General features: G+C 33.4%; 1 protein-coding gene and 1 pseudogene across 1 annotated transcript; one reads left to right on the top strand and one right to left on the bottom strand.

Moving 5' to 3' along the window:
* Positions 1-248: 248 nt before the first annotated feature.
* On the bottom strand, positions 249-2,625 carry LOC105786801 (FT-interacting protein 3-like; annotated as a pseudogene).
* Positions 2,626-13,856: 11,231 nt separating this feature from the next.
* LOC105786800 (vacuolar-sorting receptor 3) lies at positions 13,857-16,746 on the top strand. Its single transcript, XM_052630286.1, is given in 9 exon segments — positions 13,857-13,879; positions 14,434-14,615; positions 14,618-15,061; positions 15,190-15,278; positions 15,380-15,449; positions 15,521-15,604; positions 15,931-16,007; positions 16,082-16,163; positions 16,446-16,746. Coding segments are annotated over 9 exon segments (1,197 nt in total). The 3' UTR covers positions 16,592-16,746.

Here is a 16,746-nt window from a genome sequence, read left to right as displayed (position 1 = left end):
GTTTAAACCAACATAAGCTCTCTTCCCGTGAACATAGGTTTCGGTTGAAAAAAGAAGGGAAAATTAAGGTTAATATTGTATATACAATAATGAAATTGTAAATTAATAATATAAAAATACTAAAAAAAGGAAAATTTGATTAGACTATTAAACCATTCGAAACGGGTATTATAATACTCAAATTTGATTTGATTAATAAATCGAGTTGTTCAAACTTGAATTTATAATTACTGAATTGAATTTTGGCTCAAATAACCTACAAGAAGTCTTGGCGTTGTGTACTCATAACATGTAATCTGCTTTACTAGGTAGCCTACTGAAGAAATCCTGGGGTGCATTTAGCACATCTTTTCCTAAAAAAGGAGGCCTCATTACATAAAATCCTCCAAAAATAAGAAAAACCTTAAGACTAATTAAATAATATAACATGAAGGATCCAACAAGACAACAAACAAGGAACAACACTGTAATTCTTGGGTCACGCCAGTTTAGCAGTGAGTGAAACCTTTCAACCTGTGTTGCAATATCACTGACCACTGTCACAGCTCTCCCCGCAATACTTCTCAGTCTATCATATCTCATCCGAAGAACATCGAATTGTCTTGAAGATGGGAAAGTATCAAACTCTTCGTCCAATTCGTCGGCTGTTACAGATCTGGCAACAGATAGGTTCACATCGATATGAGTTGGACGCCTCGGTCGCTTTCTCCATTGGGGGATCATAACTTGAATACTAACTTGAATACTATAAAGAGTCACTGTTGGTAATATCAAATCTGGTTTAAAAACTATAATGCAGTAGATCGCCATGACTAAAACAGTTACTGCCGAATTATTCCACTTGCGGATTTCATCGAACCATTGCCGAGCATTGGAAAAGCACTTAAAAGTAGCCAAAATTCTCTAAAAATTGGCTTTGGCTTTCCTTAGGCTCCACATTTGGGAACCTCCATCCAACATGTACTCCACAACCTCTTGCCTTAATGGCGGTTCGTTTCGGCTTAGACTCGAACAAAGAATACGAACGGCTTGTTTCCTTAAAATATTGAGTTGGTATATCGAAAGAGGGTAAATATGATGCATTTGAGGCAACAAAGGATTCATGGTGTAAACCAAAAATAAGCTCAAGTAAGATGAGCAAGTAAATCTTATTGCTCGCTGAAGTTCTCCCATTTTCTTTGCTCCATTGGGTTGTAACACCAAAAGGGGATAAGAATATGTGTAAATCTTGTTCGTTGCAAGAGATGAAAGTTGATTTCGTACCTTCTCGAGACTTGGATCTTTTCTATCTCCAACTGCATCGCCACCATGCAAGTGACAGTCATCGAAAACTCCTATGGTAAGCATGGTATACGAGTCATAAACATCCCAACTATACTGTTCATTCCATTTTGGATCGAAACTGTCAACAACTGTCCGAGTCTTGACCCACTTAGGCCCGTATTTCGCCAAGCAATAAGCATCGGTCGTTTCACGGCCATCTCTTAACTTTATTGGCTGCAAACCGGAAGCGTTTATGATCCCCAACTCCAAAACTCCGATCATAGCCGTCCACAACATTTTTGCAGTAGGCCGGTAATCGCTTCCGTTGTGAACAGATTCATCGAACACATGATATTCGCCATCAAGACTTACACACATGTTAAGCTTACTAAAGAAATTCACCTCTTTCTCCATTCCATCTTCAAATACAATGTCCTCAAGAGTGTACCACAACGGATCAGCTGGTAAAGGTAGTAGCCTCTGTTCAACATTCGATAAACGAATCACGCACTTCCCTAAACATCGGATCGTATTATTTTCGAGCCTATCCTCGACCGTTACTATTAAAGAATCGAAAAATGGCTTAGCAACAACGAACATCAAATCCTCATTCCATTGAGGATTCACATTCTTATCAGGGGAAACTCTGGTCCTCAATATCACATCCCCAACTACAGCCTTAACATAAACTTGGGGATTTCGATCCTTGCTTCCTGGGACTAAATCTCGTGCTTGAATTACGTTAACTCGAAGGTACCAAAGTCTCGGCAAAAGATATGCCTTTGAACGAGTATTCAAAAGGCTTTCACCGCTCACAATTGCCGAATCCGAGTGCCAAGCGTCGGTAAACACGCGATCGGCTTGTGTGCTATACCACATAGCCAACATCAATTCACCTTTTCTTAAAGTGAAACCATTTTTATCTTCCAATTTATACCATTGTGAAGCGAGGGGACTATCAGGGGGAAGACAAAGTGGAACCTCATGCAAAGCAACGGCGATTTTGCCAATCATATTGTCACCAATTATTAGTTCCTTGTCTCTCATGGTGATCTCCATAGTTGTAGCCTGCAACCGATCTTGTCCGAAGGCGAACACTTGGTTCCATTCAAAATCCGGTTTCTTCTCGAAGTACTTGGTTGTCGCGTTATAGTTTCCGATTTTTATTTCAACGTAAGGATCAATGATTCCATTGACAGCTTTCAATGGCAAATCTCTAGCTCTAACTATTCTTACAAATAAAAACTCCATCTTCTCAACAAGATCAAATGAAGATGTAAGTTTTTCGCCGCCGAAAACTCTGTCACTGCCGATGTTTGGGCTGGTTTCTTTCAAAGAAAAATCTACTTTTTCAACTGCCATTGTGCAAAGCCTGCGGGAAAGACAGGAACGAAAGTTGAAAAGATTCTGGAAAAAGAAAAGACAATAAAGAATAGGGTTAGATTTCAAAAGATAAATTTCAACTTGTATAGAGTTGCCACATATATATATATATATATATATATAACTAGATACGGCTAGTTTTAAAATTTTAATTACATTAAATAATCATTTAATATTTTTTTATGTTATAAGTGAATAAAAGTAATATTACAGTCTAGAAATTATAATTATTGATCGAAATTAGATTATAGATTGGGTCGGGTTTATTTTAAACATAATATTATTGTATTTTATAATGTCGGTTTAATTCACAAGATTTGCAAAAGTCTAATCTAAACTCATTTTAAACTATGTATTATTTTTAAAAAATTATAATTTAATATTTAATAAATTTATTTATTTTTATTTATTGATTTTTATATAGTCATCTTAATATTATTTTAATATTTACAATTAGAGTAGTATTATATATTTAGTATAGATTTATTTATTTAATAATATATAAAAATAAAATAATATAAAATACTACAAACTTAAAGATAGACTGGGCCAAGCTTGACCTTTGAATGTTAAAATCTAAACCCAACCCATATTTTAAACATATCTAATATTTTTGTACCACCAACTTATGAACAGGTCTAGTTACGTCTCGTTGCTAGTAAGATTTTGGGATTATGTTATAAGTAAGAAAGAGGTCTGAATGTTTTTTTTTTTTTTTTTGCATGTTAATCCCTTGTATTTGGATTAAGTTTCCTGCATACTAGATCTCATTCTTGTAGTCTCTTTTTCAAGCAAGAAATGGAGTTATCTTTAATAGGCCTGGGAAAACATCCCTAGTTAATGTCATTGGAGTAAGCGAATATTTATGTTACAAGTTTATCATACAGTAACTTTTAATTCTACAATTTATTAGGGGACTAAAAGGTAATTTTTCCATTTGAGGGGTACAAGTCCATCGTGCATATATCTTTACTTGATGAAGTTGTTTTCTTAGGGCTCCTTTGGATTGAGGCAGTGAGGTAGTGAGACACGTTTTGAAGGAAAAGATGGTGCCAAACTCACTGTTGTGTTGTTTGGTTGAGGGTGTCAGTGCAGTGAGGTTTCTTTTCAACCACATCGATCGGTGATTTTCAATGGAGAAAATAGCAAAGATGGAGGCTAAACTGAGCGAGTTGACATTATAATGCATAAAAATAGTCTTACTTTTATTTATTATTTTACCATTTTATCCTTAAAAATTAAGTTAATTTCATTCCCAAAATGCAAAAACCCCGCTCTTCAATTGACAAGAATAAAACTCCACCGTAAAAGAAAGGACTCTCAAAGAATCTATATTTTCTACTCATCCTATCAATCTTGTTCTCAACTTTGATCTCGTAAGTGAAAACCCTTCTTTTTCTACTCTATATATGTGTTTGAATTGTATGAAAGTAGTTTCTGTTTTTCCTTTAAACACAAATCCATATGTTCTTTCTCCATTATTGTTTTACCTCTACTTGCCGTTGAAGAGATTGAACATAATTGATGATTTCATTCAGCATACCAGCTTTGTCTGTGATTTTGTTACATCCTGGTACTAAATCTTGCAGATACTTCATTCTTTCACTGATTTTCTCCCTTCTAACCTATATAAATCAACATAATTAAAACATTATTATCTAATGAAAGAGACCTGATAAAATAAAAAACAAATCAAGTAATAATACCATCCATATTCATGTCTCCAAAGAATGTCAGTATTCATGTCTCAAACCTCAAAAACTAAAACTATCAAAAACAAAACAAAGCACAACTAAACAAACGAAACAACAAAAGCTTGTAGTAATATGAACAAGTTTAGCAGGTTTGCTATATGACTTCATGCCTAACGCAAGTTCATCGTGAGGGGGTTAGTACCATATACCATATACCATATATCACAAGCATATATGATCTTATAATTCCTTCTTTTATCGAAGGGAATTTTTGGTACTTTGGGGAAGAAAGAAATCAAACAGTCATGGCCTGCATCACCTAATAAAAGGAATTTTATCCCATTCCTCTTAGCATCAATCCAACCTACTAGGTGCAAGAAGATATTATCATTAAAAAAATAAAATTTGCACATTCATAATTAACTTGAACAAATGACTAAACAACTATATGTACAAATTCATTTTGGAATATTATCATTAAAAAAATAAAATTTAATCAAAAAAAGATATGAAAGTTATTAAAAATAAAATTATTAATGATTATTAATAATTTCTAAAATATATCAAAATATAAAAAAATGTTAAAACTATCCCAAAACGATTTCAATCACATAGGTAGGTTACCAAATTCATCCATACCTATTAAAAGATGACCTATGCTCTGTAAAATATAACAAAATTCTCTCATCACAAAATTACAGCACAAATATGGGCATACAACCAAGCAAATATGTATATGGGCAAAATTTTGCTGTCTTTTGAGTCTTTTCACCGTCCAACCATCCATTAACATGTTTCTTATTAAACTGGTGATAACAATTGATTAATACTTGAATTTTTTAGTTGGTTTCTTATTGAAAAAATATATATACACACATACATAAATGCAAATACCTTGGCATAATAGTCCTTCCAAACCCTACAAGCAATCTGATGACAACCCAAATCAAAGGCCTTGAATTTGATCATTCTTATGCTTAGTTCTTCCAATGTTGGGTACTGTGTTGGCTGATGCTGAACTAGTCTCTGCAATTTTCAAATTCCAATACTCCTAAATACTTGTCAGAGATTAGTGTACAAGTATCCACCCGGTAGCACTATTAGATAATTTCAAAGGCGAATTTATTTTTTTCTTTCCAACCAAACTGCTTAAATCCTATGGAAAGATAACTGTTTGTAATTTGTGGAGAATATTTGTCATCTTTCCCCACAGGCAGGTAGAATATTATCTACGACCTTTAACAAACAAATTTCACAACTACTTCCAAAATTGAGATTTTATATATAACAAACAGGAAGCAAGGATTTTTTTTCTTCCTTTTCCTGAAAGAAGTATCAATTCAAAAAGTAGGAGAAATGGATAACATAAAGACTGAACCCATTTAAATAAAACAGGAAACAGAAATTGAGATTTTATTAGAAAGAATGGATCTGGGTAAGAAAACACTTAAAAGACAACATATCCAGGTAGAACAAATCTGAGTCTAGGTAAAATAAACAACATATACACAGCAAAGTAGAAAATATGCTACAGAACATAACTAAGTGCAGACTGATGTCAAAAGGTATTGACACATTGTACAAGCAGTATGTAAGTGATCATATATCCATGTTATCAAATATTTCACCATTTTCCTCGTAAGACAAGTAGTCAACAGCAAAACCATCAACCACTAAGTTACTGTAAGAGACAATATATGGTAATGAGGCATAAAGATAATCATGGAAGCTTGTACATAACTATAAATATCACAGAACACAATTAGACCCACCTTAAGCAGAAAAGCTTAAACTCACTACACGCTTTAGTTTCCTATTGTAGAAGAAGAAACGAATGACCATCTGAAAATATAACTCCACAATTCATGAACAATTATGGCCCAATCGACTACTCACTAAAGTATTAATATAATACACACTTACATTGATCATTTCTCTAGAAAGGGATCTGCATTAGAGTCTGGATTATAACTATAAATTTCGCACTCCGAGAGTTTCACAACCTGCATAACCGGGTATTTAAAATTACCAGCTGCTGAGACTTGCATTTAGTCATTTCGAACTTACACTCACCTAATCTAGAGCCTTATAAATCGTTTTGAGGAGTGAACTGCCCCCATATGCCTCGATCCTCAATGATGTAAAGCAGGAAACTTAAATGCCAGGCACAGTGACTTATTTAAGGATAAAACATACCACAATTGAAAGAAAACTAGTTATCGCTCTTCTTACATACTACAAACCACCATCAACAGCATCAACATCTTCCCCCAAATCCGTCTCTTTCACCCCGAATGACATGAACACAACACACCATTGGCCCAAAGTTTCATGAGCCTGATTAACTCCCAAAAAACTGATGAACATGCAAATTTTAGACTAAAATCACTGAAGTTATATTCATAACCAGCATAAATACCACAAGAATAGGAGATAGGGTAGTGCAACAAGAGTAACTGCAAGTTAATATTAGAGGAAATGCATATTCCTTCTCTCACAAATGTGCCCAATAATCTTTTGATATCCAATGTCAAGAGAATAAATGAATACTTATGCCAATACCTTCGATGCTTCAAGCATGTTGGTATCAAAAATCTGTTTAAAAGTATCCCAGCTTTCCTCTATTAAGAACTAGTGTGCTTTAACTGCACTGGAACCACATCACCACATGCAATATCATAATATAAGAGAACCATATAAGACACACATGAATGTCATTATAAAGCATTCAATAGAACAAATAAGACTTGAATCAGACACAATCAAACCCATACAAGACACACATGAAGTCACTGAAAGCATAAACACCATTCTCACCCCGAATTTTCAGCAGTTGGAGCATCTAATGAGGATACCAAACAAAAAGATGAATTGTACTATTTTGCCACCAAAATATACTATTTCAAATGCAACGGATGCTTTGCGTGCTTTGGGAGATGAAATTTCAAAAAAAGATGAACTGTATTATTTTGCCACCAAAATGTTCCAAATACCGGTGAAACGAGAAGTGTTTTTGAACTTAGATCCAGATGATAGGGTTTGGTGGCTTCGGAGTGAGTATGCTGAACAAAATCCAATTGCAACATTTTCATCATTGGTAGCAACATCCTCATTTCCCTTCCAACCATACCATCAACCACCTCCACCATAAGCTCCTTAGAATTATTATTGTAATATAACTATACTACTTTTTTATATGTAAAACTAATGTATGCTACTTTTTATGTTTGGTATTTTTATGCTACGATTTTAATCAAGTTTCTGTGTTGTATAGAATGTCACGAGATTTTAAAGGATTTATTTTCATTTGATTACTTTTTCAGGTTATGGATGAATTTAACAATATGTATAATAGTTTTGATATGAATTATGATACCCCTGAATTAAGTGAAGAAGCTCAACGAAGAATAGCCACAATTGTTACCCAAGTTGAGAACAATAGTTATCATGAAGAGGAAGAATATGTGTTAAGCAGTGTATTGGTACACCATGAAACTTATTTCACTATGCAACCGCGTATGGATTCAAATTATACAGGTCAAATGTAGGTGGACGAAGTATTAAAAGGGCACGATGATCGTTGCATGAATAGTTTTAGGATGCCAAAGGATATATTTCACAGCTTGTTGCATGATTTGTAAACAAATTATGGCTTAAACAATGGGAAAGTATCGGCGATGGAGAAGTTAGCATTATCATTGTACATTCTTGGAAATAGAGAATCAAATTCAAATGCAACAGAGCGGTTTCAACGATCTGGGGAAATTGTTAGTCGAATTTTTACTAATATGTTGCATATATTCGCTCGAATGGGAATAGACACGATTAAACCCACTGAAGGTCAATTCGAGGAAGTACCGAACCATATTCGACATGATACAAGATATTGGCCACACTTTAAGGTAAAATTTACACACTCTTTATATTTTTAAAATATAAATTATTTCTAACTTGTATCTCATTACTTGTATTTATTTTAAAGGATTGTATTGGGGCCATAGATGGAACACACATAAAAGCATGCATTTCGCTTCTTGTCAAATACCTTATATCGGACGGAAAGGTGCACCAACTCAAAATATTATGGCAGTTTGTGACTTCAACACGTGCTTTATTTTTGCATTTCCTGGTTGGGAAGGAACAACACATGATAGTAGATTTTTTTGCAAGCACTTAGAAAACAAGAGTTGAAGTTTCCACACCCTCCACCAGGTTGAACTTTAAATTTTTAATTACTTTTTACATAAAAAAATTAAAATTTTTAATTTATTTTTAAACTTGATATTATGTTTTACTTTTTTGTAGGAAAATACTATCTTGTGGATTCAGGATATCCATAAATGGCAGGTTTTCTAGGTCCATATAGGGGGAACGATATCATTTACCTGATTTTCGTCGAGGTAATCATCAAGTATCTGGAAAAAAAGAAACCTTTAATCATGTCCATTCTTCGTTACGCTCTGTGATTGAATGAACATTTGGAGTGTGGAAAAAAATGGCCAATATTAAGAGATATTCCAAGTTATTCATTCAATAAGCAAGTTTTAATAGTTATTGCAACAATGGTTTTGCATAATTACATTCGAAGACATGCTTCGCCAAATGATGAGGATTTTCGAGAATTTGAGAATATACCCGACATGCCAGTCTCTTCAAGCCAGTTTGATAGAGGTGAATCGAGTTCTTCTAATAGAGAAAGTGACCTTGAAATCATGATGTTAAGGGAAACCATTGCAACTAGTTTAATGAATCCATATTTGTAAAAACATTTTGTATCATAACCTAATTTCTAGTAATAATGAAACTTGTTATGTCTTATGTTACTATTTTTTTTATTAAAATTTATCCGTTTAGATACTTTAAAATTTGATCCAAGTATAATGTTACTATTTGTAAAAATAATATTTAACATTGTTATAAAAAATATTTAACTATAAAAAATTAAAAATAATTATCATTTTATCTAATAAATAATTTAAATTAATTATATAATTCATTAAAATATTGGAAGATACATTTTAATATTTTATTAAATGAATTTATAAATTCACATATTTTAATAATTTTAAAAATTTAAATAATTTAAAAAATTTCTATTATATATCAATTCTAATCTGATGTCCTTAATAGTTATTTTTATTCTCACCTCACCACTACAGCTGCGTTTGAATCCAAACACACATTCCACCACTGTTTCTAATCTCACCGCTACAGTATCCAATCTCACTGCTATAGTAACTAATCTCACCGCCACCGCTGTTTTTAACCTCACCGGAGGCAAACACACCGCCCATCCAAACTAGCCCTTAGTATCAAAGAGAATAGCGGAGGATGAAACTCATGTCTGTTAGTTTTGTTATCTAACCACTCGCTGGAAGAATGGATCCAACCTTCTACCATCTGCCGTAGTTGAAAGGGCCAACCACCGTTCATCATCTTCTACCGTTCGTTTTTCATAAAGGGGAACATCACCTATCAGATAAGGAGCTTTTTCTCTTTTTAGTCCCTCTGTAGCTAGAACATGGGCAGCACTATTCGCCTGTCTCGGCACATGCTTAAAAACACAACTTTCCAATGCTATTTCAGACCTTTCAATTTCTTCTTTTTGCAGTTTTCGAGTCATGGTTAAAGCATCGCTTTCAACCTCCACGTCGTTAAGTCTACAGCTGCAAACATGCCACTGCTTCGGCAGCCAAAGGGGAAGGCATGTTTTCATGCAATGATACTTTTGAGTGTAGAATCTTGCGCATCTCTAATGATAATGTTGGAAAATTTGTAATTTATGAAAACTTTGAGGTATATTTTCAATCGGTAAATGTTGAGAGTTGAATCATAAATTATGGTTTTATATTCTATTTCATGAGACCTTTACAACAGTATATTATATGATCAAGATAGTTGAGTGATGAATGAGAATTAACTGATACTCAAAATAAGCTATTTGAAAATATTTGTCGAGGAAAAAAACTTTAGATCCCACATTGGTTAAATACCAAGTGTGGGATGTGTATATATACGAGAACACACTTAAATGATTGAATAACTAAGTTTGAAATTGTGCCTTGTGTGTAGGAGGGGTTGGGGACTCATGTAGTAAAGCGATTCCCTTTAAAATATATAGACTTTATGTAGGAGATTGTCATGTCAAATTGCCCTACTAAAATTTGATTGAATGCAAAATTAAGAGGACATTTCTATAAGGAATCAAATTGAGATGAAATGGACTTGTCATGCCAAATCACATAGAAAATGCTTTTTAATTAATTGTCATTAAAATCATATTTAAAGTTTTCGATTCATTTTAAAAATTAATGGAATTATTGTCAAAAGCACTGGAATACAATATTATTGAACTCAAATTTTTTTATTTTCAAATGCATATTCAAATTTACTTTTTAAATGGAATTTTCCAAATTTATTTTTCCTTTTAAATATTTTTATAGATAACTGATTGTGCCAAATCCTTTAATGTCTTTTTTAGAATTGTCTTATAATCTTAAAATAAATTCCTTATTTATTTTAATATGGACTAAATTAGTCGTTTATCAACCGAAATAAATATGTCGCTATATTTTCAATTAAATTACTCTATTTATTTTAAAATAAATTAAATATAAAGATCCCTAAATATTTATTCCGCATAAATATATATATAGTGTATGATAGGTCAATGGAATAATTATCTTGATATTCTTTTGATATAATTAAATTTATAGATCTATAAATTATCAATATATAACTTCTAATGACTATAATGTTTACATATTTTTTTTCAATCATACATTTAATATGAAAATAATAAGTATTGGGTGCAGTGGTAATACAGATTATACTTCCAATAAGAGAATGTGAATTTGAACTTTTGAAACAATATTATTAAAAAGGGCAGTCATGAATCCCAAATATGAACGCCTTTCTAAGGAAAGAGTCGTTAATCACTTACGCTTGGTCGCACGGATGCCATAGTTGTTTCTATTATAATCATTGAAACATGTAACTAATTAAAAAGTGATATTGATTAAGTTTGTAAAGGGTTTTTTATTTCCTTTTTTAAGTTCAAAACATAATATCATATTTAAATAGCATAATGATAAATTTAGTCCTCAATATTTATATATGTGGTCAATTGGACTCTCTTTTTTTTTACTAAATTTAGTAATTAACTTTTCAAAAGAGTCGAGTCAATTTTTTCAATGCAAATGTTTACCCATGAGCTGGTCTAACTGTAGTTAAAGGTTTTCAAGTAGAATAAAGCTTACTAAAAAAAGGTGTTAAATCCAATCTCCTTCAAAGCAATTTGATTATAATCGTTTTGCTCATACTTTTAAGCAACAATGAGAGAATTTGCTCAGAGAATTTGATTGAAGGAATTCGATCAACGACTTCAATCAAAACATCACCATCTAAGAGTTTGATATCTTACTCATCTGTATTATTGTACGCATTTACCACATTCTCATTGCATTGAAGAGAGTCTCTTTAAATGATTATTTTTCGGTTCATCCTCTCTTAATCGAACCTTTTAGTATCTCACCCTACTCTGAATAAAGAAAGTGACAAGGACAATCCACTTTAGCGATATCCCTAGAAGAGAAAATTGTTATCATAAGATTGATACATACAGATCTTTATAGGTTAAGAAATTAAGATTTTTTTATTGCTGTTACAAATTTGTCATTAAGTAAATAATATATATCAATTAAAGTGCATAATTTTTTTGTTCAATTACATTGCGTAAGGTTGCTCGTTGCGATTAGTTTACATGTTTATGGTAATTTGCTGCATCATTCCCTCACTAATTCTTCTCATTTTCTGTGTTAGCATTATCTTTTGCATTGCTTCTAAAATATCGAATGGCTTTAGCCACCTCTTCCTTAAACTTTGGGTCTGATGTCACATCACCGAGGTCTACTAATCCCTCCTTTTCCATTTTCAACAAGCCATTGGAAACTTCAGTAGCAATTTCTTCTTCCGATTCTGGGGAAGCTGCAACCTCATCAGCTAAGGCAAAGGTTGTCCCATCCACACTCCCAGAATTATCTCCAACAGAGCTTTTAAACTTTTCAATGAGTTTATCCACCCTCGACACAAAGTTAGGGTCTGCTATTATTTTTTTCAAATGCTCCCCTTGCATTCCATCATCCTGCAATTTCGAAATAATGCCGGCCATAACTAAAGCCCCAAATACCCCTACCGCTTCTGGGGATGCTGCCTCATCAAAAGCCTTCTCATTTTATCCTACTATGAATTGGCTTGAGAGCACCAAAGTCAATGAGAATGCAACGAAAGAAACCTTTGCCATCTTTTTTATTTTTTAAAAAGGTTAAAGCAAAAAAGTAAGATATATTTTTATTGATACATAAGGATAGAAATGAAATGAAATTTAAAGAGTTTTAAATGAGATATTTGTGCCGAATTTAGGGCCCGTTGATTGGTCCGACACTTAATAATCATACACGACTAAAATACATATAATTTCTCTTCACATTTTTAAAAGCCGTGTTTTTCACTATTATTCTTGGTTTTCTTTGTTTTACTCGATATTGTATCCTTATTTTAAGAATGTGCAGTATAAAAAATTTGAATATTGATTAAGGTGAATACTTTTTGTAACAATTTTTCCTTTAATCTTTTAAATAATAAATATTCCGTATATCTCAAGAGTGATAGTTATAGACTTTCAAAGTGATATTAATATCGCGATACTTGTATTATTAGAATATACAAGACAACATAGAAATTTAATTTAAAGAAAAAGATATTTGATTGATTATTAACACATATTCTGAAATTAAAAAACATTAAAAAATAACTTTCTTGTTTTGGATTCAATCCCGAAAGGGATAAATATCAAATTTATACTTAAACTTTATTTCAATGTGCAATTTGATACATGAATTTTAATTTGGTGCAACTATAAACATGAAACTTGAATTGTGGGTCTAATTTGTCTAATTTTTTATTAGAGGGACAAATGGAATTTGACTCCAGTATAGAGGTCTCCATAATACTTTTATCGATTTGTACTCTTCATTTCAGTCTAGAAAAGTTAAAAGAGGAATTAATAGATCATTTCGTAAATTTAAAAATATTAATCTTCCAAAATAAAATATGTTATCTACTTTATTAAAATGAAAATTAAATATATTTATTGGTTGAGCCAATGTTAAAATTTTAAAAGTAAATTATTAAATGGCATATTTTACAAAAACTATGGGATGTGGGATTGGCGAGGTCAAAGGCTTGTCCAAAAGATAGCTTCTCACACCTCAATATTGACAAGCTTGTGAATTGAATTTGACCGTATAGTACTCATTTCCTAAATCCATGGGATGGGTTGTAGTTAAAGGTTTCCAAGTAGAATAAATCTTACTCAAAAGGTTGTTAAATCCAATTCTCCCTCAAACCAATTTGATTCTAACCATTTTGCTCATACTTTTATGCAACAATGAGTGAATTTGTTCACTCAAGTTGATTCTTCTTCATTCGCAAACCCTTTGAACAGAGGATGAAAACATGAAAATCAAATCGAAGACAAGGTAACTAAATGTTGGGGATTTTGACATGCTTGTTTTATGTTTTGTTAGAATGAGAACGGATTTTCTTCTTGGGCCGTGGGCTTTTTTAGTCCCATAGGTGTTTGACCTTTTTTTAGCCTACTAAAGAGTGGCATGTTTGATAAAACAACAGTTAGAGTCTGGTTAGGACTCTTCAGCTTTTTTATCAGTCATTGATAAGTGATAAAAGTATCATATTTTAATCTCGTTCTTAATGCATTTTTGGATGATTATTTATGCAAATTAGTGAATTTTATGCTTCTAATACTTTAAATTTATGTTTCTATATTTAGGAGAGCATTTGAGAGTAAAAGAAACAAAAAAAAAAGCTAAAATCGAACAAATAGAGCATATATCAAAAGCCACACGAGTTGAGCTTTCCCAACGGGTTGGACACACGGCCCTGTGAGCCACACGGGCTGGCACACGACCATATGCCAGACCATGTCGATTTCGCGATTCGCATCCCAAACACGCGGAAAAATGTAATTTTTCGGAGAATGCATTTAGCGCCTTTTTTCTTATTATTTTTCCAGATTGCTCTTTGCTTTAAAGGTTTGGAATGTACGGCAAGCAGATGCTTCTGCAGTGCTTGTTGCGGATGATATTGAAGAAGCATTAATAACCATGGACAATCCTGAAGAGGACAGTTCATCTGCCAAATACATTGAAAATATAACATTTCCATCTGCCCTTATCGAGAAAACTTTTGGTGAAACTCTAACCCTGATGATCGTGACGAGTACGAGTTATGGACCAACAGCAATGATGAATGCGGAGTTAAATGTGATATGCTGATGGCATTTGTGAAGGATTTCAAGGGTGCTGCTCAGATTCTCGAAAAAGCTGGCTATACGCAGTTCACACCCCATTATATAACTTGGTACTGCCCTCAAGCTTTCACCCTAAGCCGACAGTGCAAATCTCAATGCATCAACCGCGGAAGATACTGTGCACCGGATCCTGAACAAGGTTTTAGCTCAGGTTATGAAGGGAAAGATGTAGTTATTGAGACCTTAAGGCAGCTTTGCGTTTTCAAAGCGGCAAATGAGACCAATAGGCCTTGGGTGTGGTGGGACTATGTGGCTGATTTTCAAATAAGACGGCCCATAAAGGAGAAAAAATATAACAAGGAATGTGCAGATGGTATTATCAAATCTCTTGGTAAATATTATTTGGAAGAATCCTTGGTTTATCTTAAAATTTCTGTTAATATTAATAGCACAGTCAAAAATCAAAATCTTGCTGGAAACTAGTAATAAATTGATGATATTCCTTTGTCATCAATTCAGGGCTTGATGCTAAAAAGATTGGAAAGTGTATGGGAGATCCAGATGCTGATACGGAGAATCCTGTTCTGAAAGAAGAACAAGATGCTCAAGTAGTCCTCTCAGGCTTAGATATTTTATGTTTCACTACTCTTTTTCCAATTCGTTGTCTTCTTGACCTTTTTGAGGCTATTTAATAGAAACATTTTCATAGGCGGGGAAAGGATCTAGAGGAGATGTTACCATATTGCCTGCACTTGTTGTCAACAATCGCCAATATCGAGGTTCGTATTTATACCTGTATTTCCCAGATAAAATTTTGGGTGCTTTCCGTGTTTAACATATCTGCATGCAGGAAAGCTGGCCAAGGGTGCTGTTTTGAAGGCCATATGTAACGGCTTCAAGGAGACTACGGAACCAGCTGTTTGTTTGAGTGGTGGTGAGTTTGTCTTGTTTTATTTTTCTTGCAAGAGAAGTATTTTAGTCTGGTTCCACTTAGGGGTGCTGACTCTTTACCTCTCTTGAGTACCCATGTCTGACACGTTTTCATATACGAGTATGGGGATATGACCCTCCAAAAACACTCTGAATACAGGAAAAACTAAGAACAACTTGCACATATCCATGTTAGACATATGGCCTTATCCAATTCTCACACTAAGTAACATAGGCGAGAGCTAGGCTTTTAGAAATCCAGTGTAGTGTTTCAACTTACTGTCCAGTTGTTATTTGAAACACCAGTGATGGCGGTTACTTTTTTCACAGATGTGGAGACGAATGAATGCTTGGAAAATAATGGTGGTTGTTGGCAAGATAAAGCAGCAAATCTCACAGCCTGCAGGGTATGAATCAAAACATATTTGATAGGGGTTCTCTACTCCATGAGCTTATTTGAATATATTGATTTGCTTCTTAGGATACATTTCGAGGAAGAGTTTGTGAATGTCTCTTGGTTGATGGCGTGCAATTCAAAGGAGATGGATACAGTCACTATGAAGGTGAGAATCAAGATTTTATTTGCACGGATTAAGTTTTCATTTGTGACTCATGTCTTATGAGAAAGAAGATTGACAATCAGAATACTTGGAATGGTTAGGAAGAATTTAGATTGTTAGGAAGAATTCTAAAAAAAGGACAAGACATTAAAACATTTTCCATGTAGTTTGGCATGACAAATCCATTTCATGTTACTTTTGATTACTTATAGAAATGTTCTCTTAATTTTGTATTCAATCAAATTTTAGCATTATAGTTTGACATCTTAATTTTACATTCAATAGGGCAGTTTGGCATGACAATCAAAGTCTATATAAAACCTACATCAAACAATGCAAAGCAATCGTCAACAAATCAAATCAAATATATACATAATGGGGGAGAAATCATGGGTGTTGATGTTCTGTTTGCTGTTGTTAATCCTTGTTAGTCCCTCACGTCAAGTTGTTACAGCACTCGCCCCGGTTGGATTTGGGTATGCGTTTTGCGTAACTACTTGCATCGCCAACAGAACTTCTCTTGGGGATTGTATTCAACGTTGCCTGCTGTCAGAAGCACTAGTGGAGACTCTGGAGGAAACCCACC

The sequence above is a fragment of the Gossypium raimondii genome, chromosome 1, assembly GCF_025698545.1.
Source record: "Gossypium raimondii isolate GPD5lz chromosome 1, ASM2569854v1, whole genome shotgun sequence".
Lineage (NCBI taxonomy): Eukaryota > Viridiplantae > Streptophyta > Magnoliopsida > Malvales > Malvaceae > Gossypium > Gossypium raimondii.
This window is presented reverse-complemented; position numbering and strand designations above follow the sequence as displayed.